Source organism: Lepisosteus platostomus, chromosome 8, assembly GCF_059453375.1.
Source record: "Lepisosteus platostomus isolate fLepPlt1 chromosome 8, fLepPlt1.hap1, whole genome shotgun sequence".
Taxonomy (NCBI): Eukaryota; Metazoa; Chordata; class Actinopteri; order Semionotiformes; family Lepisosteidae; genus Lepisosteus; species Lepisosteus platostomus.
In genome coordinates, this window is record NC_142618.1 from 45,309,625 (window position 1) to 45,336,691 (window position 27,067).

The 27,067-nt window shown below is 38.1% G+C and overlaps 1 protein-coding gene across 1 annotated transcript; it reads right to left on the reverse strand.

Annotated features, from left to right (window-relative positions):
• Positions 1-7,467: 7,467 nt before the first annotated feature.
• On the reverse strand, positions 7,468-13,522 carry skida1 (SKI/DACH domain containing 1). The gene has a single exon (XM_088643662.1). The coding sequence runs from the start codon at positions 13,145-13,147 to the stop codon at positions 10,703-10,705; it is 2,445 nt and encodes an 814-aa protein (XP_088499788.1). The 5' UTR covers positions 13,148-13,522; the 3' UTR covers positions 7,468-10,702.
• Positions 13,523-27,067: the final 13,545 nt, after the last annotated feature.

The following is a 27,067-nucleotide window of genomic DNA, read 5'->3' on the forward strand; positions in this document are numbered from 1 at the left end:
GCAGATAAAAAACAATCGTAATCAGACCGGTTTTCCACTAACCATGGTTACAGCCTTGCATATACTTGTGTTACCACGAGTTGAAGTAATCGATAATGAGGAGATGCTTCCTGAAGACCCTAAATGCTAAATGGGCTTTGGGCTGTGAAATAAAGATAACAAATTAACATGTTAAAATACTTTTCTTAGCCACCCAAAAGAAATAGTAGAAAAAGACGTGTTTTTTATAAAAAAGAAGAAAACTGATAACTGTTTTCCCAAACAATAACACTATATCTTTTAAGGATGGCACTGGAAGAAAAGAGATAGGAGAATCGGGGTCAGAGCGCGCAAATGCTATTGCATATACAGTATACACTTTGACGGGCAAAGACTTGGGACGCAGTGTTGCTAACTTCTATCTTGGTTTGCTTTAAATTGTACGGTGTGCGACTGGCTGTTTTGTTACATCTTGCAACTACTGTATAATCAAGACTGTTTAGCTTCGCACGTTAGGTTATTGTTTGGAGCTAACGAAAGGGCTCGGAATTGGGCCTTTAATTTGATCTCCATAAACCTAAGGACTGAATGCACCTTTTGAATTTTTCATAAGTACAAGTAAAAAATCGGTGAACCAGAAGCACCCTTTTCATTTCTTAAATATAAACATTTGTCATCGTCCTCGCGATTTCCTCTTGACTGCAAAGGAAAACATTGTCGAAAAGGCCTTAAACACATATTGTGCACGAGGGAAGTGATCGGACGAACTATTTGCCTAAAGAAGTGTAAAGGTGGTAAAATATGCAGTCTATATTTATAGAAAATGTATACCCGTCATAAAGGATTAAACCTGCGGAGCATAGAAAGGAATTGTTCTCAACCTAACCAACAATAGTAGCAATAGTAGCAGGCAACATATCTGAATAGAAATGGCATTTTTCTATGGAAATTTGAACCCGTCGAGGCACAGTTACAAGAAAAGCCTGATGAAACGTTTTTGGGTGTATTTTTGAAATACTGAAGCGTATGTGTCATCAAACTAAATCTACTGCTTTATAACAATAATGAACAAACTAAGAAACATAATTGTGTACAGCAAAATGTTAACACCATCATGTACACTAACCTACGCTGTTAGGTTGGGTTAGAAGCAGGGAAGGGAGTTACTTTGGAGGAAATATACTTGTGTGCCGAGGACACAGTTATTAGCGAAAGGAAAATATAATTCTTCAGGGTTTTAGGTCTTTGCATTCCTGTAAAGGTCAATTTAGTTTTATAGTTAACATATAAACAAATAAAAATATTTATTTTATGTGAGATTCCCTAGTGCCAAAGTTAGAAAATGCATCACATAGACACAAAGACTCCCTCTTGCTCCATTTCTTTAAAAAAAAATCCTATAAAAGGTCCACACGGTTTACTATCCTTTAGCAACCTGGACATTCCCTAAAGTTATTCAATTTATGTTTTTGTTTCCAATGCAAATAAGGCACCGCAAAAGGTTAGTGAATGCGCAGGTCTGCGTTATTCACAACTTCAGACAGTAACTTTATTCATCTTTAGGCATTATAGTTTGTGTCGATATAGTACAGCTTTTCTTAGCTTGACGTTTTCATTTGAAATGAAAGACAGGACAAATTGGTTTTAGAGACAAAGGTAACAAATTTACCAATAGTTAAGGTGCCAGTTAGAATGTTGTCGGTGATCATAAGCGAGGAAATGCATTGCTCATTACAGACAGCATACGATGAGCTGTTGAAACAGAGCTAATTAAGTAAATATTTATTGCATTTAAAATGTGAAACATTCGTATCAGGAGCAATAGGCTACCGTCAGTCAAATCAAACAAAAATAAAACAGGAATCATTAATCCCTGAATCTCCTTTAACCCGAAATGAAATATTTTACAGTGACAGTTTTTAGCTCTACAATTTAGTCCTGTATATATGGCCTGTTATTTTGAGAATGCAAATGAGAGAAGAACGTGCATTAATGCATTTAACAAGATTTAAGATATCGCAGTAAATGTCTCTCATTATATAGTGAAGAAGAAAATAATGTCAAGAACAGACGTTTGTGTTCAGACATAGCAAACACAAATTTTGTGTCTGCATCAATAGGCAAGCCACAACAGGGTGCACTCTTTGAATACGATCTCTCTAACTTGTGTTATAACAAAGCTTTGTTTTAAATGTTGTCCTTTTCATACATAAATCTTGCCATTTTAACCATTTATGTAAATATTTATGTTAGAAGTGCTGTTTTCTGGTTGTTTTCTTTTACATTAATAAGAATAAATACTGTTTTGGCCATCTTAAATAAGGTTAGACCTACCGCTAAATTGCACCTGTCTTTAATGAATAGTTTATATGGTATATTGTAACCAAACATAAAGGATAGGGACTCTGTGACAGGATACTGGGTCTATGTGTAACGTTTTTTCTCTCTAAACATAAATTTCATATTAACACACTGCTAAAATGTCTTCAATGAATTGTTAATAGAACAAAAACCTAGAAGTAAAATATATTCCTTGCGTCCTTGTTCAATCCGTGGCATGAATGGATTTGGTATTTAACAGCAGGTTAACAGATTTGTTAATATGGATACTGCATAATGCGATGCATTGCAGACACAACAAATAAATAATAAGCTTAAGATGCCATTTACGTGGGCTGTATAACAAAAACAGGGGATAGTCTCAGAATTATTGTATATAGTATTCAGTATCTATTGTATTTAGTATTCAGTGAGATTTTGTGATGTCTGAAGAGCTGGTAAATCTGACAATAATCACGTTGCTCTTTCTGGGTATCCAGCTGATCGATAATAAATGGCCGTAACCAGTCCAAGCCGCTTGTTTTCGAACGGGTAATATTGGCCAAAACTTAAATCAAACTATTTTGAAGAATGTATGTCCGCCAAGATGTACATTTACGAGGATAAAACGTAGTCTGTATCTAAAAGGTACGGATGAACTAGTCCGTGCAGTTTTGTTTTTCATCTGCCGAGCCTAAAATGGTATTTGAGGCAGGAAAAAGGAAACTAGATTGCACGGAGCATCTGCTCGGTAAGAGAATCAAAACAAAGGGTGAATAATTGTGTAAAGCTTCTCCTAAAGTTGCCGTTGTTTATTTTCATCCTATATTTGTAGCCCATAATTAAACTTCTTTTGGTCAGAGGGACGTAGTTTTTGTTCCTTTAGGTAGAGAAAGCACTTTAAAACACCGTAATTTTTCGGGTTATAACCTAAACTGTCAAGGTTTTGTGGGGTTTTAAGAATGATTACCTTAGCTTAATTCAGTCTCAACCAAATGCATTGACGAAATGCACGTGTTTGTTCCTGTTGAATCACGAACAATCTTAATTCCCTCAATCTGGTGAATAAAAGTGAAAATGTAGGACGCGGTCATACGATTAACCTAGGAAACACGACTAGGCTCCATGTGTGCGAGAGAGCACACGCATTTTGAAGACTGTTCAAGACGAGAAAATAGTGAAATTCGTGAATGATTGTAGATGGCACGCTGCCCCGATAAGATGTTATTTTCCTTTTACGTGTTGCACAACTCCCTTTCATTATGCTTGCACGTGTGTATGTACGTGTGTATTTAGGCAAAATCCAAAGCCGTTCTCTTTGAGATGAATTCTGAACTGTGTTTATCTTGTTTACACATAAGGTCCGAAAGAGCCCACGTCAACCATCTATTATCTTTTATTTATACAGTTAGGAAAGGCGCAGCAATATGAGGTTGGGAATGATGGCGAAAAGTGCCTAGTTATTTTCTGGAGCGGGGGTGTGGTGGTGGAAGAAAAACAGGTCACGGACACGCATGCACACAGATGAATACATTAGATTCTCTGAAGTCCAGTACATATCCATTTCGTGTGGGATTCGTGTTTCGTCAGTGTTATTTCTGACAATTTAACAATCATGTTTTTTTTTGTACCGACGGTTCCACGGAAGGAAACGTTAAAGTTTCCTTTAACGTCTTGCAAGGCTCTGCAAAGATAATGTCCTGTTTAAATTTCACATAATATCAAAGTTTAACATTAAGAAAAGATCGAGATTTGTGTTAGGCCTAGTTTCGTTGTTGAAGACAAGGAGAGACTAGGGCTATATGAAATAATTTATGGCAATGGCATTTATATATATATATCGTGAATGAAGTGACAGAAAAATACAGAAATAATTTTCTCATTTTGAATAAGTGAATATTTTATGTTTTATGTATTAACTTATGAATTGTCGCGGGTTTTGCATTTCCTATAAATTCTTCCTTGCAAGTTTCTACTTTGCAGTAAAGAATTCAACGTATTTTAACAAAGGAGAAACGACTACGGGTCAACAGCTGCTCTTCCTGTAAATACATTTTTCTATGTAACCGAGAAGCCTAAAACAATCTAGATAGGCCTATTATTATAGAGTAACAACAGAGGGAGAAGCAATAATAAATACTGCAGCAATTACAATGACAGTGATAATATTAATAAAAAATAATAATTATGTCGTTTTCAGTCAGTACAGAGCTACATATTATTCACAGGTCCCTCTTGTAAGAGGAATGCAACGTAATGGTTTAACATCTTATAAAACACCCAAGCAACGATGGCAAAAAAAAGCCCGCCCTTCCAATTCAGAAAGAGCTCACCCCCTTGTGTTTAAGGGTTGTGTCCCCGCTGAGAGGTCCACAGTCTTTGGGAATACAGAGTGGAGATTGAAAGAGGCATCCTGTTTTCCCCCACAATCTGAGTTTTGCCATGCTACACAATCTCATCAATCATGACTGTGGAAAAAAAAAATTAAGATTCAGCATGGGAAATCCGCGTCAACAGACTTTTCATTTTGAAGGACAAATATTGGTGTTTGTGGTAAATGCAACCCTCTGAATATTTTAAAAACAGGTAGCCCTGACGAGATTCCACTGAGGACCGTGTATGTTGTTCTCGTTGTCAATAGCCAACGGCCCTGTTAAGTTGTGTGACATTGTAGTCCAAACGTCATAGACTTGTTTTACATTTCAAATATTTTTTAAGAGATGGCTTAACTCAGAAACTGGGAATCAGGTACATCAAGGAATGCCTCCCAATACAGCATTTCTCCCAACAACAGAAGCACACGTAAATTGCCTGCAGAGTGACTGTTTCGTTTAGAAGGGCGCTGTTGTTATTTTCTTATCCTGGGAAAGTGTCCCACTTACATTATCCCGAGTGTTATGCTTTCAGGAAAAAAAGCGGTACTTCATATGAGCACGTGCAAAAAAATGTCCGTTTTTGGACCGAAAAAAACACCCTTTTGAACAAAGAGAATTTGAAACCAGCGCAGTTAAAAAATATACTGTATGTCTGTAATTTGTTAAAGATGATGTAAACTAAAAGTAGATTTTATCAAACTCGTGCGCTGCGGGAATCAATATTGCATATATATAAATACACATTATTCCAGGGGATATTTGTTGTTTTAACGTTTACTTTTCCTTAAATTTGGCTGCTTCATGCGATTACAAATTCTCGAAAATTATTCATGCCTCTTTAATTACTAGAATCCGGTAATGAGGGGTTTTTGTCCTGTTGATTGTCCATAAAAAAAGAATATTAGGTCTTCAACAATATTTTACCATCACTTTTAAGTACGCGATTCACAACACGCCCTAGTTTTCCGACTTTGTAGAACTCTCCAAGCTTTTATAGCAATGTCTGGTTTAGCACAAAATGTGGTTTTCAGCCTACATATAAAAGCTCAGCGCCTTAAAATTCCATTTTTGTGTGTAATATTCTTTTGGGAGGCTCTGAACCTATTTTGCAGAAACTCAGCTTCTCCCCCAATACAAACTTCCTGTGAAAGAGAGGACTAGTTTAAGTACGACATTTTCAAGCGCTTGTTTAGTTTAGCACTGCATTAGCTCGAGGGAGGTTTACTCCATTGGTTACGTCAATCGCCAGGTTCGCGAATAAAGCAGTTTTAAGATAACAATGGAGATTCTCCCTACAATTAACCGTCAACAAGATAATAAAGTAGCCAACAAAGGGTTACTATTTGCTATGAATTAGTCAGTCTTTAGGGGATCTGAGCATAATTTCACACGTTTTACAATTGCTTCTCTATTTAAACTGCCCTTGTATAGGCTAAACAACCAAATTACACCCTCGTGTCCATAAAGACCCCTACAGACAGCGGTTTCTCCTCTGCCCATCAGCACATTTAAATTTATGAAACACAGAAGCTTAAGGACGTGTAGACTCTTCTCAATTTGCTTTTCGTGTACTTATTCCTTTTTTTAAGTATCAGAATCCTTTAATAGAAATTAAACTCACAAAAAGCGCGGATTATTTCATTCTGCTATCTACAGTTCGGCTTTTCGGTTTTACAGAAAAACCTCACCTCCAAAACTACATAAGGAACTGATTATGCTGATCCACGACTTTTGTCTTAATGATGTAAACCAAACAAACATTAACTATTTGACTTGCACCTAAACGGTACTTCAGATTTTTATGCCTTTGTGATGAAAATATTTTGTCTGTTTTACGTCGGTATGGTATGCGGCACGGCAGTGTAACCAAACTCATAATGTAACTATCGCAGTGTAAAACTAATTGCAGCAGACGCAATTTTAGGTTCTCTTCAATTCTGATTCCGCATATACGGCTACTGCACAACTCCTGTGTTCAGCAGACATTTGTGTGGATGGGAACCAACCACGAAAAGCGGAATGATGTTTCAGCAGAGCTGGCCTTTATGGACCATCAGAGTGCTTAGCGCAAAACCTACATGGCCTTTCACAAAATGATGTTCACAGCAGTTCCACTGAAAACTCCTAAAGCTCTGCTTGTTTCACTTTCACACTCCTCCAGCATTTCATAGACCCTATATTGCTTGGTCTTATACATTGGTGCACGTTAAAAAGCAGAAGCTGGGATTGCCCTATACCCTAACTCGTGTTTCCTTGTAACTTATCTCCATGTTCCCCATTTTCACCAGCATGATCGACTTGCAGTTGACAGGCATGCTTTTTGTGTGTGGGGAGAGGGGGAGGGGAGAGGTTGAGATGGTAGGGACCCTACGCCCCCCTCCTCCTTTCCAACGTCAGCTTTAATATTACTGATTATTCTCTCTAGCTATAGGATCATTCAAATTCTGATGTACGAGCTCTCTTCGCTGATATTCCTCTCTCCGAGTCTTTTACTCTCAAACACACACACACGTTCACATCAGGAACTTGCACACTTTCATCTACACAACCACACACACACACTAACGAGCTCATTTGTTGTTTGATTTGCAGGTCTACTAAGACAAACAGACCTTGTGTTGATTTTTATCCATCTTATCAAGAACATTGTATTTTATTTCACGAGATACTGCCCCTCCTGCCACCAATTTGAAAGTTACGTTCTTTCAGTATGACAGAAAAACACCAAGACACCGAAGATTAATTTGACCTCCACACTTCCAATTTAAAAAAAGACATCAAACAAAACTCACTATTCCGTGTACACTCAAATGAATTTAATGACAATTTGTTCATCGTAAAAGAGAGGGAAAGTGCTTCAGACTGAACAATTCAAGTTTTCATTTCGAGTGCGTTATCCTACACAACAAAGATACAAAAACGAGTAAATCACAAAAATAAATATTTAATTTCTATAAACAACCAGTGATTTCAAATGTCTTGTCAAGATCTGACCTCAAGTATTATGGAATAAACGGTAAGGGCAGACAATTGTTTCAAGCAGTGACACCATTCGTGTGTATATTGGTTTCATCACATACAAATTTGCGTGACGGTTCACGCTAGTACCCCAAATACTTTAAAATGTTTTACGTAGGTAAAGGAGCGTTTTTCTTACAGGTTGAAACCCTGGAAGCTTCACAAGCCCATCTGCTTACAAGGAGATAGGCCTACAGACGATAGAGCGTTCCTCTTCTGCACTCTTGACTCAGCGCGCTAGTTTTGGTGAATTTCTCCGTGACAAACGCAAGGTGATACCATGACCAGGGTAAAATAAGGTCTGACTTCCCCGAAGTGTTCGAAACCCGAACAGGGTCGCATTCATTTTCGGCCTGCGTTAGAAGTAAAGCTTTCTTTTAAAAACAGTTGTCGCGATGTACCCAAGAAACCCCAACCAGGGACTTTCATGCTTATAGGTCAGAAGTGCAAATGACAAAAATGGGGGTTGTCATTTAGTCCCCTACTTCAAAACAAACAAAAGCATTGGTGCGTGCTTGATAAGGACTCCATATGTCAATTGCGTTTGCATTTTACTCTTTTGTTACAATTTTACTAAAAGCCATCTTTGCCATTAGGAACTGTATTGTAGGCCTGCTGGCACAAGGAGAAAGGGGAGTGTTTTTTATGCTTTTATGCTTATTCTATCTTCAAAAAGTCTAGTTAATGTTGTAGTGGTGGTTTTATTTTGCACACCCTAAACGGCAGAGTGATCAAATCTTTCATATTTCGTCCCTTTGTTTTCTGTTCTAATAACATGTTGCTGCACTGCTTCCTGGACAGACTTTATTTAACAAATCAGCAATTGCAAATAAGGTCAGACACAATTGTGTTCAATAAAGTCCACGAACACCCAAGGTGTATTCCATGCACAAAAAAAACTGCAATTATGAGCATATGATACATTTAAATCCCACCTTTGCAAACTAAATGTCATATTCAAACAATTATACTTTCCTATGTTTTTGTTTATTGCATTCTATTTTCGCGTTGTTATTGAACTGCACGATTACCTAATTAAAAAACGTATTAATTATACTGTTGTTGTTGTTGGTTTTTTTTCTCTTGGATTGCTTTTCAAAGGGGATGGTGTCTGTTATTTTTTTAAAGTATTTATAGATTTTTAGGAATTAATTTGAACAGGTTTTCAGGATGTTCACGTCTATGTGGCGTATAAATCGTCAACAGAAGGCATGGACTACAAATACTATATAGAAGAAAAATAAAAAATACAATCCTGATGCATACGTAAGGGATTAGGAGATTATTTAATTAGAAATCCACCCTAAGGACAGCAATTTTCTTTTTTATACGGGAGAAACGTTTTTGTCTTAAAAATTATAAATTGCAACACGTTATCAAACTGGCAGTGTGAATACCCCCCCTGACAATATATTCACCTTAAGAATCGGTAAAGCATGGAAAACAAGTAATGGTATTCATTCCTGGTTTTCGGATGGACTATGTCGGAACAGAGTCGCCTTTAGTTCTAAGCCTTCTTATACTGGACAGTAATCGAACCTGAAATGGCCCCGTGTCTGGTTTTAACAGTGAATGACCTTGGAAATTTCGTAACTTGTAATCCAACTGCTACATACACATATAAAATCGAGTATGTAGCCAAATCTCTGTTTATCTGTGTTTGTGAGTGTAAAAAAAAACACGTTATTATTAGGCCTATTGTTAGGCCTGTTCTGTGAGACTAGCATCTAGTTCAGCATATTGAACTATACTGGCTGCATATTATTCTTAAACAGCTCTGATTTTACTTTTATGCGCAACGTGCTCTATTTTTGAATGACGTTAGTGATGATAGTTAATCCTTCACACGATGAATTTGGTTTCAAAGCAAAATCTCTTGAATATCCCCGTGACTGGTTTCTGAAAGGGCTTCCTGCATTTTTATTTTCAGCTACACTTGTCAGTGGGGCTGTTACATATGTATATACGCATGCATATGTAACAGAATGTCTTCAATAAGTTCTAATAATTTTGCCTTATTTTCAGTATTAAAATTTAATTTTGATCACCATAACACTTTCCTTGAGTTCAGCTTTTTCAAAGTGCATAATTTCATACATCTGTGCTTTCGTTCACTGTTTTTAACGTAAATGAATGTGCTAGCGAGACAGTGATTTGGTATTTGTGTTTTGTTACAGGTCTTGTTGGGTGTTTCGTGCAAATCACGTCTCCTGATTGTCGGTAATTCAACTCGTGTTTTCTGGGCCTAATGTAGGAATAGTTCATTGGTGAGTACTAGGAAAGAAATGTAAACTTCAAAATTCTCCCTCTGAAACGTGCTGTAAATTTTATAGTCTGGCTCTTACTTTTAAACAAACACACGGATTAAACACACTGGTAGCGGGGATGTTGTTAAACGAACCCAACGCACAATTGCTCGTGTTGTCAAAATGGTGAATGAGGAAAAACAGCTTAACACACTGGTAATAAGATAATTGTAACTTCAAGAAAGCAAATCTTCAATAAAAGTCAGTTAGCCTCCAGTGCTGTTTGCAGATAAATAAAAATTGCGTTTTTATGAGAATAAAGACAATCCATTGAAGTGCAGCAGAAGTTTTGCAGAAAAGTTTGTCTCACAGGTAATGAAACAACCAATGTCTATTACACACTGTTTTACAATGGTACAACCTAGTACGCTAGGGTGGAAATGAAACTTACGTTTGGAAACATAAGTTTTGCAAAACTATAGTGCATTATTCGAATGGCTCTTTTCAAACTTTTTTTTTTCCTTTTCGTAGAAATCCTTGAGGTACTTGATATCAGTTGGTATGGTAAAGCAAAAAACAAATGTTCCATCATGACAGTCACTTCAGTTCGATTAAAATTAAACAAATTAAAACTGGAATGTTTATTCACTAAAACGCCCACAGCTAACGCAGACTTTCAGAGCTTATTTAAGTTATTTCTTTTCCATCCACCCAGTTCTTTCGTGATACATAGTATATATATCCGGCAAAACGAATTACAAAGTTTCAGACGTTAAATTTCCTGAATTTGTGGCTCGGCGGAAGAGGCACTGCAGAACCACCTAGCTGCCACTTCCAAACGGGATGAGACTTGTGTGGTGGCTGGTTATCCTTCACAGAGTTTAAAGAATAAGCGGGACTCAAATCTCCATCATTTCCAATAATTAGTGACGGTGGAGAGGGAAAATTTGCCATGAAGTTAAAGGGCTTTTTCACAGTCATATTGCTGGATGCACGTTTACGTTTGCCTGTGCTCGATAAATCCTCCAGTGATCCTTCATAAAACTCGTTTTTACCTGTAGAACGCGGAGTCCTGTCTTTCACATTTAGTTTAAGTGGTGTTCTTTGAATTTCAGAGTGTTTTCCCAGTACGAGCGTTCTGTAGTTCTTCCTCACCCTAGCACCGTTTTTATATTCGCCTAACTCTGGGAACGGAGAACGTAAAGTGCTTTGAAATTCCTGGTTTCGTGTAGGAGACTTTTGGGAAGCTGCAGGGTTTTCGGCGATTGCAGTAGTTTTGTTTGCATTGTCTAAAGTGTCTGTTCGTCTGTCTGCACCATTCAGACATTTTGTATTAGTAGTAACGTCGTCGTCGTCAACACTGTGTTTGTATTCCGATCCCGTTTCGGAGAACTCACCCACGGAGCTGTACTCGTCAAAGTTGTCTTCTACTTTAATTTTTACATCGTGCAGAAAAGTTGGTGCTTTGCCCGTGTTAGTACTCTGAATGTGAGAATTTGTAGACAGAGTGTACTCTTCTGTCTCTGTCTTCACAGTATTGAAAGGCGGGGGCAGTTTGGAGCAATTGTTAATTTTCACCTCTTTCTTGAAATTTAAGGCTAATGAAGAATTGTTGTCTCTGAGCTGAGGAACTATTGTTTCTTTGTGTTCTGCACAGTGTGAGATCGGAGCTGAGGGGTATTTGTTTGCCTGTCCTAATATCCTTTGTTGAGGAAATTCTTTGTTTTCCTTTGGGCAAGGTGAAGAGCCTCTTTCTTTAAAACTGTTAATTGTAGGGTCAGTCCTCTTTGAATCATCTGAAATTTCAAAGTGTGACAATGCAATCCCTCGTTCTCTCTCCCTCTTTGATTCAGGGAAGCAACTTGCAGGAAAAGCTGGGAAGAGGCTGCGCTGCTTTGTTGCGTGGCTCTCATCTTGCTGTTTCTTCACCACACCGAGTTTAACATCAGATTTCGGGAGTTTCCTGCTCGCAATGCCATAATCCAACAGAGTTGCCCCGCTTTGATTTGTTGGTCTTTGATGCAGATTGTAGTGGAAACTAGGCTGAGCCAGCAAAGGTGCCGTATTGTTTGGGGTTGAAATGCTTGCGCGCCTGAACCTTATGCTCTGCACCGAAACTTCGCTGGAAACTGAACTGGAATCCGAGTCTGAAGAGCTTTCTTCGTCGGAGCTGACATCCGAAGAATCAGACTCCTCTTCGTCGTCATCCGACGTCCCGGAGTTACTGGTTGTGGACAGACTTGACCCAAAATCCGAGTCATTGTCGGCACGTTCTGAGTAAGAACTTGACTCGGTGTCGCTGCTGTAGCTTTCCTGAAAATGTCCAAGATGATGGTGGTCGAGATACACCCCGTGCTCGATGTGAAATTTATTTAAAGATCCGTTAGTAGCTTTAGACTTACAACATTTCGGGACCAGCACAACTCGACGATTGTTCCTGCTCGTATTCCAAAAGTGCTTTCCCGTGCTCTCCAACGATCTTTTTCTCTTATAAGTCAGATCAGCAGTGCCCGACAGCTTGGTTTGAGCTGCAATGGCGGACTGGTAGTGTACGGGTTGTCTGCTGCAAACCACGTTCCGAAAAAACGAGTGACCTGGATGAAATGCTACACAGTTGCTGGGTATTTGAATTGTTTCATAGTTTTGACGGTCCTTGCACTGCGGCGTTGTCACCGCTGGGTAGCTGTGATTAGCGAATGTGTTGCAAATTTGAGGTAGATTTGAAGCCGGGAGAGAGCCAGTCTCCTCCTGGTGCCCAGTTTTGTTTTTAAATAAGAAAGGCTGAGGGACCCCGTGCAAACTCAGCCAAACTTTTTCCTTCCAAAAACTATCGTGAGGGTCGGGGCGAATCGGCTTGTCATAGAGGTCCTCCGAGGCGCTGGCGTTGATTTTTCTTCTTTTGGTTTTAAGCACACGTTCGGTTTTGCAAGAAACATACAGAGCTTCCACGTCTTCTCTTGAAATCAGAGTACATTTAGCCGCATGAAAAGCTATAGAATTTATTGCTTTGAGTTTTCGTAGTTCCTCTAGGTCACAGTGATGCTTCTTCACGTTTAAGTGGTCCATTCGCTTGTGCACCGTCGTTCTCGGAATATTTTTCAACAGATCGGTAAAGACTTGGGAAAGAGCAAACATTTGTTTCCCCTTAATAATCAGGTACCCGAGCTTCACGCCATCCATCTCTTCAAAACCAGACTCCAAGTCTCCCATTTTGTCTATTGTATTAATCCCCACATCTGGCACGATAAAATCCACAGCGATATTCGTAATGTCTCATGGCATCTTGCTACCAAAACAGCAAAACTGTTGTATCCTCGCAGCGCCCCAAAGTATGAAAGTTTGCAAATAATAATAATAATAATAATAATGAGAATTAATCCATAACATCGGGTGCCGTATAACTGATGAAATGTATATAGTGTTGCCTATATACAGGCTTCTCTAGGTATCTGTATATATGGTTGTACCTGCGGTCTTTTATTTCACTCTCCATTTGCTCGCAGAAGAGAAGGTGAACTACACACAGACACAGGGAGAATGAGAGCCGAAATGCAGCTCCTATTCCCGCCGCTGCTTTAGCTACAAATAAAATGACAGAGTGAAGTGAGCAAGTCTGGAGACACCTTCATCAATTAATTCCCCTAAAGCCAGCGCTGATTGGACGCTACTGACAGGTGATGCAATAAAAATTGATATTCCACCCCCTTACCAAAAAATCCCCAGCTAATTAGCATATTCTTATACTCCCACCTCTCTTCTTAAAGTAAATAATGGAGCAATACAATGTTAATATTTCTGTGCTGATTTTGAAACTGGAAAATGTCTATTGACACTTTACCTGCGATGATTTTTTCTATGTTTTTAGGCCAGGTAAGGTTATGTATATATGATTACCTATGCAATCTTATAACAAATCCAGTAGGGACAACCAGAAAAGGCTTCTCACCCAAATAATTTTACAACAGGCATCAGTTAATGTATATTGGAAATTTGGGGTCTTCTTTTTTCGGCGTATCTTTACCGTTTTGCGTTGTCCGGAGACACATTTTCATTGTGTCACACCCCCGATGTTTCTGCTGACGAGGAATCCCAAATACAGAGTATTTTATTTTAAAAACGCTTTTTTATTACACTTTGGATAGACTTAATAATATGAATATTTTTCACCACGAAACCGCGGCCCAAGTCTCTAATCCGAAGAAAAAAACTGACAGGCCAATATTATACCTTTAAGGTATAATGTGGCATTGTAACACGACGGCGTTTTAGCAAATAGGCACCACCACCACCATCATCATCTTCATAACAATAAGAACAACAATAAATCGTTGTAATGATTATTTAAAATCTTTATTGTTTCTTGAAATGTCAATTGTTGAATTATTTAAGGATTTATGTAAATACAATCTTTTTACTAAATCAAACGCCCAATGTTTTCAATGTATTTGTCTCGATTCAGAGTTCTCTCCTATTTTTATTGTGAATAAACTCTCTTCTTCTTTGTTGTTGTGCACCGTACTGAGACTGTGTTTCATTCTTTTAACATTTACCTTGAAATACTTATAGCTCACACACGCTTCCATTAGGGCATGAGAAGTGCAGTCTTTGAAATAAAGTTGCTTTTCACCTAAAAGGGGGGAGGCGGTGTCCTGTAATCGCCAACTGCAGACATTGGGCTTTTAAATGCCTTAAATGATCTAGTATTCATCTTCGGGGTGTAAACGTGCACGTTTACGTACTTTGCACCCGTCACGTATACAATGGCTACGGGTATTCTTAAAAATCATTTAGCAAGTACCTATGTCCGATCCGTGGTAGGACTAAAACACCGGAATAACAGTACTCCGCCGCGGCTTCACACTGGGAGTACCAACCGTATGCCGTGCTAATGTCAATGTCCAGTAATTGCCATGTTTTATGATAACCTAAAGCGCAAAAAAAAAACTGTAAAACGGGAAGGTTAGCCGTGGCATCATTGAGACCAAAAAAGTTTTCCTATGCTAAATCGTACGCGAGCGGTGCCAAAATCCAAATGACTTGCTGAGGCACTGCTGTTTCTCGGAACTAAGCTCCACTGAATGCCGACCACCACAGCTCGTAGCATAGGATCTACACAGAACGTCTGTAGACTTCCCCTTTCTTTAAAAAATCATCTCCGTCTTTTTCGTGTGTCTCTATCGCCATATCTTACCACCCTAAACAAAACGTTTTTTAATCCCCAGACTTTTTTTTTCTCTGTCCTCACCCAGTTTTGATCAGTTATATGAAAACATCACCCTGAAGAGTCCGGAACAACTACTATAGCCCCAGCTTTGAGCGCCTGTCGATACGCTACACATTGCTACCAACTGTTCTTGGCTGAAATGATGCAGATACGTGTTTTCTAAAACGTCTTCGTGTAACATTGTAAACCAATGTACTCAAGAATCTATTGTGATACACGAGTGCCTGTGTTTCTCTGAGTGTGTGGGCACGCATATATGCAATATGTGCTCGTATAGACAGAAAAGGCAAAGGGCAGACGGTAAAAAAAACACATGCGACGCAACATTGTAAATGTGTGCAAGCTCCCCGTATTGTAAAAATTAAATGGGCAGAACTTTAAATCCTTTTTCTCAAGATCAACAAAACCCATGCTAATACCTTAAGCTATGTCCTGTGCTTATACATAACTACCGTGATTTTTCCACGACCATTTGAAATTGCAATCAATAGTAAGAACTGGAATGCCAGGTCGCTCTGCACACTAGAGCTGGTGTGGGGATCTGCTGAAGGACGTGGTGGTCGATCCTGATAATAACGAAAAAGGCTTGTGGGGCCCCCTCACAGCCTAGTGAATGGCTGCTACTTTAAGATAGATTTGTCCACCCAGGGGAATGCAATCAATGACTAACGTTTATTGTGGATTATGATGTTGAATCTTTGAGGTAATTTATAATAAATCGCAATGCTAAAATTGACGTGCTTTTGCTTCTCATTTTTGATAGACAGATCTATTGGATTCATTTTGGGCATATGAAATGGCTGTGATACTTTGTAAAAAATATAATAATAATAATACCCACCCCCCAATTCCGGTGAAGAATTAGCACTGCGAGATTGTATCTTGTTCTTTCTTCAGGTACTACTTAGTTTTTCCCCAGTCAAATATCAAATTAATTTGGTACAAACAAGAGAGAAAGATAGATCGGTTCTGAGATATATGTGCATAGATTTAAAGTTGTTCTCCTAAAAATACCAAATTTTAGTGAGCATCTGAACAACCAAAAACCATGCTATGTTTCTTTCGGGCTGTACATGACTTGGGTTTATTGTGGTATAGTTTTTGATGGTGGGAATAATGATCGAAAAGCTTCACAGTGTATTTTTGCAAGAGGGTACGTTATGTGTATTGCAGGCTGACGGAGCTTTTTAACCTTTAATTCAATTACTTTGGTAGGAAAACGGTGTGAGAAGTGGACTTGGAAGTGGGAAATTTAAAAAGGGTCACAGCAACTAAAATGGATATGCAGAATTATTTGGCCTTCCCAGTATCCTGGATTCTCGTGTTTGCTAGGTAGTCTGTATTTCAGGAGGAGACATTTATCCAGAGTTTCACAATAAGCATACGTGCAAAACAAACTGTTCCTCTCTCCTTGTAGATTTCCGAGCTGCATCAACAGATTTCCGTTTTTACTTTTGTCTATACCAGTCGCAAAATAGAACTGATTAGGATGAAAGCATTGCCTCACATGGCGTGTTTCTTTTGCCACCCGCCTGCTTGTGAAAGGACTGCAATGCTAATGTTTTTTTATTTAAAACGTTGAATCAAAAGTTGCAGAACGTCTACCTATGGTTCAATGTTTTTTTTTTCTCCCTGCCAATTGGACATTTTCATCACCTCTGTTTCTGGTAACAAACCCAAAAGAATGTGATAAACGCTTTTATATTTTTCTAGAAAGTTTTCTTGGCAAATGCAAAAATGGATTCTTGGGGCTTTTACTTTGGAATGGGGGTTTAGATGAGCAGTAGATTTTTTTTTATATGATACGTTCTCTTATCATTTATAGGATTTAGCAAATATCCAGATTATATTTTTAGACAATTATTTGTGTGTATTGCCTAATATTGTTGCATTTATCTCTGTAAAACTCGTGGTTTTACACAATTTGATCAAACGTCGTTTCGGTAAGTTGCTGTTTTAAAGTATCTCATTACGTAAGGGCTTGTCCTTTATTGGTGCGCTCTATTCCATCTGAACGACGACCTTTACCAGTACTGCACTGACCTCTAGCCTTGTCGTGACCCTTGACCTGTCCCGAACTCAAAACAGGCTTGCTGAATTTGAAAAATACAATGGCTTAAGCATTTTTCTGGGGCCTTAGTAGTGAGAGACGGGAATTAAGGAGAACAGTTCCCCCCAAACTAAGCCCTTGAACACGGAGTTACAGTTTCCCGCAATTATGATAGTCATAACCTGAAAGCAGTGGGTACATGTATATAGCATGCATTCTGGCAATTAAAATTGTGTTGATAGCCCTCACAAGTGATAATCCATTAAAAGATTAAACGCCACAAAGTATTAAGGAAACTCAAATATGCTTAATTAGAAAAATCATAGTATTCATATATAGACCTGGATGTGCAATAATGTGTTAAATTGTGTCAAATGCCTACATTTTCAAAAGTTTCATGTTTTGCAACAGATTTCCATACGTTTTTGTATCAAAATGAGGATTTATTTTCACGAGAGGAATTTCAGTTGTTAAACAAATTTTACTTGCTTTTCGTGCTAAAATCTCACCCATTGTCTCCAATATTTTGCTCATTGTGAGAACGTTCCATAACGTTTTTTATGGTCTATGTCACTTTTTAAAAATTCCCTTTTCCCAGTGCTATTTACGTCCAGATACAACTATACTATTAAAAAATGATAAAATTGCACACATTATGTTTTGAAATGGATATTTTTAAATGATATTTTCAAGGTGAGTTGTGTATTGTGCTTGTGGGCGCTACGCACTTGCGTTTTTATCTGTAAGAAAGACTGGTGTTTATTTTTACACAATCCACATTTCGCAATTTAACTGACTATACTTACAAACACACATTTATAATATCACTTGTGTCAGTGGCAATAAACTTTTTAAAAAAAAAACATGCCACTTGGGAAACGTAAAACTCCAAAATAACTAAAAATAATATAGTAAAATAATAAGAAAAGGGTATTTTAAAAATATGCCGGGAATATTATTCTCAGTGGTAAAACTTCTTAATTTAGTTTGAAAGACTCATAGTTTACGTTTGCTTTAATGCTAACAGCTCCGTTTTCCTAGGCTGCATTGTTAATCTCCTTTGTTTCGTCATGTTCCAGTTTGTCAAACAAAAACACACAACATTGTATAGCTTGCTTAGTTTTTGGACTTCTTCAGAAAACACAGTTTGCGGAGTTCTTTATGGAAAAAGGCGAAAGCTCCGCGCAGCTCCTTCAAAGTTCAAACCTCTGGCGTGCTCATTTCTTGTGGCAAAATTAGGATGGGCTTGAACGGTGCAAACGTGACCGATTGACAAAGCAGGGGTCCACATACTTGCAACAACGTGCTCGGATACTGAAATCGTAGGGGGGGATACTCCGGATTGCTTAAACATTTTTACTACTAAAGAAACTGACGTTGCATTTGTAGATGCTATTCAGAAGGATCGTGTGGGCAAACTTTGATGGAGAAGATTTTCAGATTAGAACGAATGTAAGGTAAGAAGGCATATTTGTATCCAGCTGCTGTTTGAAAACAATGGCAGAACAAAGGAAGGATTTTTCCCCCCCGTTTCACTCAGTTTAATTCCCTTTTTCCCTCTAAATGCATCGGCTCATATTCACCCGTTGCAACAAATATTTTTTTTCTTGTCTTAACTGCTTTTTGGAAGTGAAAGTAAAAACTTGTAAGTAAAAATAAGGGACTCGTCGTTTTTCAGGTGTGCTCGAAATGAAACAGTTAACGGCATCTTAAAATGTTTTCTGACACAGTTAACAGCAAACAAACGTTGAACTGCTGAAAAAAGAACGTTATTTTCCCCCTACGACGAGAAGGTCCTATCTTCGTTGAGTACTACATATTGTTACGTGCAGAGCACGAGTGCAAAATCTGCGCTGCGCACTAGTCATTCATGGGTTTAGGCAAATCCAAAATTACCCGGAGCGCCAAGAGGAGCAAAAAGTTAGGACAGCAGAATACTTGAAGCTGAATGTAAACAATAAAACACTAACAGTAATAATAGTCTAAGCAGACTCGTCTTTTGGTGTAAACCATGGTGAACTAAATCATACATTTAGTTCAAAAATAATATAAAGGTATGTTTTTGGACTGTTTATAAATTTAAACAAATAACAAATTGAAATTTTGTTTTGAAAAACAAATTAAAAAAGCACAACCCATTGTCCTGTGTAGAAATGCAGTTATTTTTTTGCCTTACTCATACAGTATCAAACTATGCATTACTGTTACCTAACCCCCGCCCAGCCAACACCAGCTAACTCACTTTTATAAGTTGTAGTTGTATCGTGTGTGTAGCCAATGCATTGCTAACTGGGTACAGATACGTTCTGTACGAACGACACAGTAACATGTAAATCACGAAGAATATTGTGTTATACTCTCCTTCTACGACTGTTTGCAACTCACGTGTTGAGAGTTGGGAGGGGGTGGGGTGTGTGTGTGTGGGGGGGGGTGGATGACCTTTCACCTCGTCCCGTTGTTCCGCTAAGTATTTCAGTGGACCTTCGCATTACCCACAAGCCCCCGCGTAAACCGCGCTCGTGCCTTGCTCGAGTCCACATGTTTTAATCCCTCCCCCGGCAGGACGAGCCATTAGTGCTGCGAATGTTCCAGCTCCGCTCGGTACGACCCCCGGTGCTCGAGTTTCATCTCTACGCTTTACTGTGATCATATACCGCGTTGTGAGCTTTTCCTCGCAAGTAGTTTCTCCTGTGAAGAAGAAGAAGAAAAAAAAAACAACTGCTAGCGTGTTAACAATAGCATGGCTCGATAAAATACTATGCAATATTTCACTTTTTTTCTAAAAAAAAAGTAGCCGGATATTCCAGTTTAACACTTTTTAAATAGAACGCATTCATATTAACCATATCTGAGACTAAAGGTTATTTTTTTCTTGGCATGTTTCAATGACGGGAGGAAAATATGTTTTCTTCTTATTGAAAGTAGTCATTTTTTTATTGTAATTGACGTTTGCAACAGGTGAAATCATATCTATCCCAGTTATGTCGAAACTACACAGAACGAAAAGACTTTGTTCAAATCTTCTTGCTTAACGTCCTGTTGCACAGAAGGGACTGGTACACAGGTGTATTCATACATTTGCATTGCATATAATCAAAAGCAATGGCATAACTCCAATGTTATGTATATGTGTGTGTCCTCGACTTTAGTGTAATTAAAACCTAGGGGAGCATCTCTATTACAGGCTTTGAACACAAGAAAATAAAAATAACATGGTAATGAAAACATCAATTAATTCAATTTTAATATATACAGTACACACGAATTAAACTACAGAATATTATTGCAAAGGTTTTGTGTTTCTGTAGAATCGTATTCGTCAAAAGGTATTTGTCTAGCATTGGACGTTCAACTAGATTCAGTTGTAGTAGAAAAATGGGTTAATGAGATCACCCTTCATGGTTCTTTTGACTTCGCACACTATTATAATATTCCTTATTTTGACTAACGTTTTGTTGCAATTTAGATGTAATTGTGCAAGAGATATCTCTGTCTTCATAAAGCCTGATAAAACACGGACGTTAAGCTAAGCTTATCCCTCTTATGACTTTTAATTTAAAAATCACCCTGCAATAAAGCACTTATTTACAACCCACTACGATAAAGTAGTAAATTAAAGTCGGTGCCCAGAGTGTATTTGTAATGAAAGCGTTGATGAGGATACCTTAGTTTTAGCTGAGAATTACAAAAGTCCATGTAAAGACGTCCAAGCGAACCGGAGGAAGTGATCGCTGAACAAAAAGCTCGCTTTAAAGCACTCCCCTACGTATGCCATCTCCTTTAAGTTCAGCCAAAAATATTTCCGAATTCTTGAGGGCTGGTGTTTAGACTTTGGAATGCAATATGATGTAATGGTGGTAGAATAGTGGAAGTGTACTAGAAATCTAGTCTTTCTAGATACAGCGGGCATTAAAACCACTTACCAAAACACGTGTTACTCAGGGAACAAAGGGGTTGATCATCCTCCATAAAATAAAACGGCGAGAAATTGTACCTTTGCCTACAAATAAAAACAGGCTCTTTCCCCCATCCACGCGTTTACACACCTTAACATCGGACTGACAATGATTTGTTAAAGTAAAGCATAATAAGCTGAGATAACAAACGAAAGATAAACGGAGGAGATGGAGGGCCGGTTAATTCAGAAGGAAAAGAAAAGTGCTATACTTTTCTTATTTCAAAATGTGGGCACAAGCATTTTAAATAGTTACAGCTACAGAGGGGTTCTTTGGTGAAGTTTTTTATCCTCTGAACGACATTAGATGCGCCTAGTTCATCACCGATTAAACTTAAAAAAGAGTAAAAGGCTCTACTGCAGATTAATAACTTTTAATTCATCCACATGTAGCAACAAAACGCCAAATGTCTTTTTTGTGGGTGTGAGGAGATGGAATACACGGGATAAATTGGACGGTTTTATTTACCGAATTTGCTGAGACCTAGTTAAAAGTTTATATCTTCGTTTAAAAGTAACGATTTGTTTTTCATACATAACTTTTTACACATTTTATTCTCCTGACCACCTGCCTTGCAAAAAGCCCCCCAAATCATAAATAACAATATTTTATTGTACAAAAGTCTAAATTATTAATATGTTTTCCTATTAATAAAGGCTGATACCTGAACACGAAAAGGGTTCCCCAATATAACTAAAAACAAATGAACCTTGTGTTTATTACCCATTTTATGTAACTAGAAAGCAAATGCATGCGACTGAAATAATATTATTGAAACACAGTTGTTTAGTCTTTCTGGTCATTTAACATGTTTAATTTTGGTGTAGAACTGGGTGAAGGCTGCGCTAAAACCGATCATTACGGGTTATTTGTAAACTAGTTATGAATAATAGTGGCCTGTTTGAGAAAGGACAACCCTTTAAATGTTTAGAGTATTGCCTGTTGCAACTGAGTGACGCGTCTTGGTGTGTAGGCTATTCTATGTATCCCGTGCAAGTGCATGTCGTGAATGCAAATCTGCTACAATACTTCAGAAAAATTCGAACTCTCGTAATGCTGTGTTACACAGTGGTAACATTTCTAAGCTACCACTGCTATCTTCTTTCTTTTTTCTGAATACATATTTAAGGCGATAAAGGAATTTTTAATTACACCCTGTTTAATAGAACACCATTGAATATAATTTTTGTTGCCTCTGCAGCTTGTTAACGTGGTGTTAAATCAGAAATAAACTCGGTAGTCTTCGTGTTGTTTTTGCAGTATACTGGAAAAGTGCTGGGGTTCTTGTAAAAGAAACAATCATAAAGTAGAAGTAAAAAAAAAATTCTTATCACAGTAATGCGAAATGTTTCAAGCCTGAAGAAATTATTTTATAGATTGAAAATTTCACTTATTCGTGTTGTTTATGTCTGATGGTGTTATGTATTTATTATTAGAAAATTATATTTTCGCTCGAATGGTTCTATACATTTTCAAAGTGGACCTGTTGAGATGTTTTCTGGGTTTACAATCGCAGGAAAGTTGTGTCATCTGCAAGTATTATAACAGGCAGGGTGCATTGAATAACACGGTTAAAAACAACATTTTGGCCAGGTGGTAATCCGTTGTTGTTATTTTTTTCCTTACTAGCGTTGTATTTAAATTGCTTTGTGTGTTTTATTTTGTAAGATTACTTTGAACAATCAGAACATACGAAGTAGATATGCGTTATTTAATCATTTTCTCGTGCGCTATAACAATGTTTAAAGAAAGTTAATTGTCACTTAATAACCCTGGATCACACTTAGTTTTGGACGGCTAACTGGTAATACGAATTCACAGAACAGTGATGTTAGGAGCAATTAAACTGAGGGTTGCGTATTCAGTCTCGCCCTCCCCCCTCCCTGCCCATCCCCTCCTCAGTGGGCCCGAGTACCCCCACATTCAGTTTTTCTGTGGTAAATAAGAGTGAATCTATGGTACCTCTGGCGTTTTGTTTTCAAAATGTCAAATACACCAAGATGATACTTATACATCAAAACACAAAAAAGCAGGAAACTGACTGTTTACCTACGTATATTACCACTGTATTATTTACTTTTTTCTGCACTAATTAGAAACGTTATGCACGGTTAATCTGCAGAAATCGTAACTACATCACTTCTGCTAAATGGTAACTGCACTATTGCTCCATTTACTGACAGTAAGCTGAAAGAAAGCCGTTTTTGGCGGAGGCTGGCGTATTGAAATAAACATTATTTAAGTGACCATGTTGCATAAGAGTGCCTTGAAGTACAGTGTACTTATTCATACGATTTAGACTTTTTACCTGGAAAAAAGTTTAGTTTCGGAGAATGCCCTCAGAAAAAGCTTTGTTTAGAATTTTGGTCTCCAGTTTTCATTTACTCCTGAGCTAATTTAGGATGAGGCATCACATTTAAAATCTAAATCAGGCAACACGTATAGTGTGTATCGTTAAGGAAATGCACGTGTTTCCATGTGTTCGTCTGAGCAGAAGTGTGCATAAAGGTATAACAATGATACGGTAATGTTTAACAGCATCATTTCAGAGGAAAAACAATCTTTACATTTGAATGAACTCAGGTTAAAACGGGGCTACATTTAAAATAAATCTAATACGGTTTGTTTAAATGTGCATTTTTTCTTTAACTTTTTAAGAATTCAGCTGATAAACACAAGTTTAAAAAATGTAAAGGGAAAAATTTAGCCATGGGGTACTAAGTTCCCAAGCTCCTGATACTCGTTAGTTTTCAATTCTTAACGCAGTAACACTCCAGACGTATTAGCTAGACTGTTAAATACCTTGAAATTGGTTACCTAGTTCTAACGCTTCAGGAATGCAAAGAGATAGGTACACTGTCCGTGACACAGCACGAATTGTTTCTTTTTGTTAGTTCTTTAAATATTGATAGAGATCAAGCTATTTATACACCGGTACAATGGGGGAAGGGAATTTCTGTTTTCACATTTCTTTTAAGGAGGATCTCCTCATGCCGCAGAAAAACAAGCCAGCGAGCTGCAGACGCATTTATTTTTTCTATAGAACGGGGGCTCCTGAAATGTGATTTGCTTCAAATTTTCCCTACGAATTTAGCCTTAAGAGCGCAAATGGAATGCAAGCAGCCTTACAACTATGTTGTTATTATAATTGTTGTTGTTGTCATGATCGTCTTCTGGTTTGCTATGAGAACACCAATCTGGCAGGGGAAAGACCATTAATCTTGCAGATCAGAGGCTAATGAAGAAAAAGAGTCTTGTCTTGTGCCTACTTGCACCACACCAAAGGCAAATCTAACACTCCACACGTCACATTTCTAGGCTCTGAGAGAGGGCCTGTGCCTATATTCAGGAGCCTGTTACTTTATTGAGTTTGGGCAATAACCTTTTTTTTTTTCCTTTCCCTTTGCCTTTATAAATTACCTTCAGTTTTAAATTAAGAGCTTTTAATCTGGGTATTTTTTTTGTATCACAGATTGTGAGATCGAGGGACTCCCAATCCAAGGATTCAATTTGCAAAGGCTTCTGATCAGAGCTCAGGCTTGGCCTGGGAGAGATCACTGATTCGAAGCTGGGGAATGTCATTAATTGATGGCCACCAGCTTCTCCCAAGAGGCAGCAAATAACTGATTCAGTGCCGCTAGTTCCCCCTAAAAATCCATCAGATCCCAGAACATACCAATTCAAGATTCTTAAACACTGTTCAGCTATGATCATCTGTCGTTTGGACCGGTGTTACACCAGCCCTTCACACTGTATGATTTCATGAAGGAAGCAACAGGCAGAAGCCGCATTATTGAAAATTTCTTGGTATCATTTTATTTCAGAATTCTGGGGTTACATTGTCATGCTAAGGTTCGTAACTTGTTCTAAATGCATGGGTACATTTTTCAAAATGATCGAGAACACAATTTGTTTTTTAAGCTCTCTATTAAGTAAGGCGCACTTCTCAGTAACAACTGACTTAATATTAACATACGCTTATCTAAATTAAAATATAAAATCTCCTTTTCTTAACTTTTTGAGCTAGAAGGTTTTGCTGTTGAATTTGTACTTTATAACTGAGCTTGGTTGGTGCGGCTGGACACCAGAACTACAGTGTCCCAGAGGAAATGACTAAAGTTGACCTGCTAGCATTTGCGTATATTTTATAGTCGACTTACAGTTGACAAGTCATATTTTCAATAGTCATCACCACAACCCCAAACTCTTATCCGTCTTTTAAATATGAATAGGATATACAACATTAGCTGTTGTTGTGTTCCCCCTTGTGTAAGAAGTAAAGATTACCTCTTAAAAATTGTAACACAATACTCAGGTTGTTAAAGTGTTTTTTTTTTCTGGTGTTGAGAAAGCATGCTATTTTTAAGGCCCAGATGTATGTATTTAAAATTTGTTACACTTTATTTCAATTAAAGTGTAAATCATGTAAAACTGGATTGTTTGCAGGCATAGTTATTCAAAACAATGAAGGACTCCCCAGTAGATATTTTAGAAAGTACCTGACCTGAAAATGTCATGTTTTCAGTAACAGGCTGTAAATGTTCAACTAACAGGAATTTAGCAATAGGAAATCATAAATTATTTCCAATAACTAGGTTCCTAAAGTGGCAGACTTTGTAGTAATTGAGAGCTTCACCAATAGACAGACTGCTTCTTTAATGGTGTAACAATCTTGGATATCTTGGAAAGTGGTGGAGGAAAAGAGGGCTGTCCCATTTGATTCAACACAAAACTGCCACATTTATGGGTTCTTTTAAAATGGCCATGCGTTTTTCCATAATTTCCCACAACACTGTCATTTTGTAGCGTCAGTCAGAGCAGTCTGCGGAGTTGATTAGATAAGTTCACCTCGGGCTCTGGACTTGTAACTGGAAGGTCAAGGGTTCACACCTTGGGCTGGGCACTGTTGCTGTGCCCTCAAGCAAGGTGCTTATCTCAAATTGTTTCAGCAAAATACTCAACTTTACAAATGACTAGACATGCAAGTCACTTTGGATTATAGCATCAACCAACAATACTATCGTAAAGCAATGATGACAGTCAAGATGCAGAGGATCTAGGGACTGGAGAGGCCATAAAATTGGACCTCTTATTACCTGTCCATTGCACATATCCATCCAGATAGGTCTGAAACCTTATGCAGGACCTTATGTCTTGGGTGGCAGTCAGGATTTGTCAGGAAGGAAGTGGAAGGCCATCAGGGATGAAGACCTGACTTTACCGATTGAAAACAAACTGGAAAAAAAAAAACCAAGATCCGACAGCCCAAGAACTGTTTCTGGGGTGGATGTGGCATCCTATTGTGAAAAAATGATTTAATTGTAGGTGTTCCTACCCCTGTAACATAAATTCTGTGGTCATTGCTTTTTTCCAATGAAAATGCTTTCACGGAAGAAAATTGTTACCTGCTGTAAACGCTTTTACCCACTCAGAAAATGCACTGCTTTGGCACTTGCATGCATGGAGGTCACATTAGCTAAAGTAACAGTGATGAAGCCATTCCCCTTTGCAGATAACTGGCTGGTAAGTGGCACTTGTGTTACGTTTTTGCAGGGTCTGTCTTGGGCTCGTAAATACCATCTCTAGAATCATCCCAGAGAGAAGTGGAGTTGGAGGCTGGGTGCCTGCTAATCTTTGGATCGGTTACAACACAGTTTCACTATTGAGAATGGAAATGGTGCCTCTGTCACACAGATCCCTTGGCAAAGACAGTAGCTGTTGTGATACTGTGACATCTATTTTCACCATGCTGAGAAAATTAGTTCAGTTGTGGTTCTCGTGATGCTCCTAGAATATAGTACGATTTACAAATTAAGCTACACACATATTGCGCTGCTGAATAATATGCTTGTATACCAAAGATTTAAATGTGGACTGGTGAGGTGCTTTCTTTAATCAAG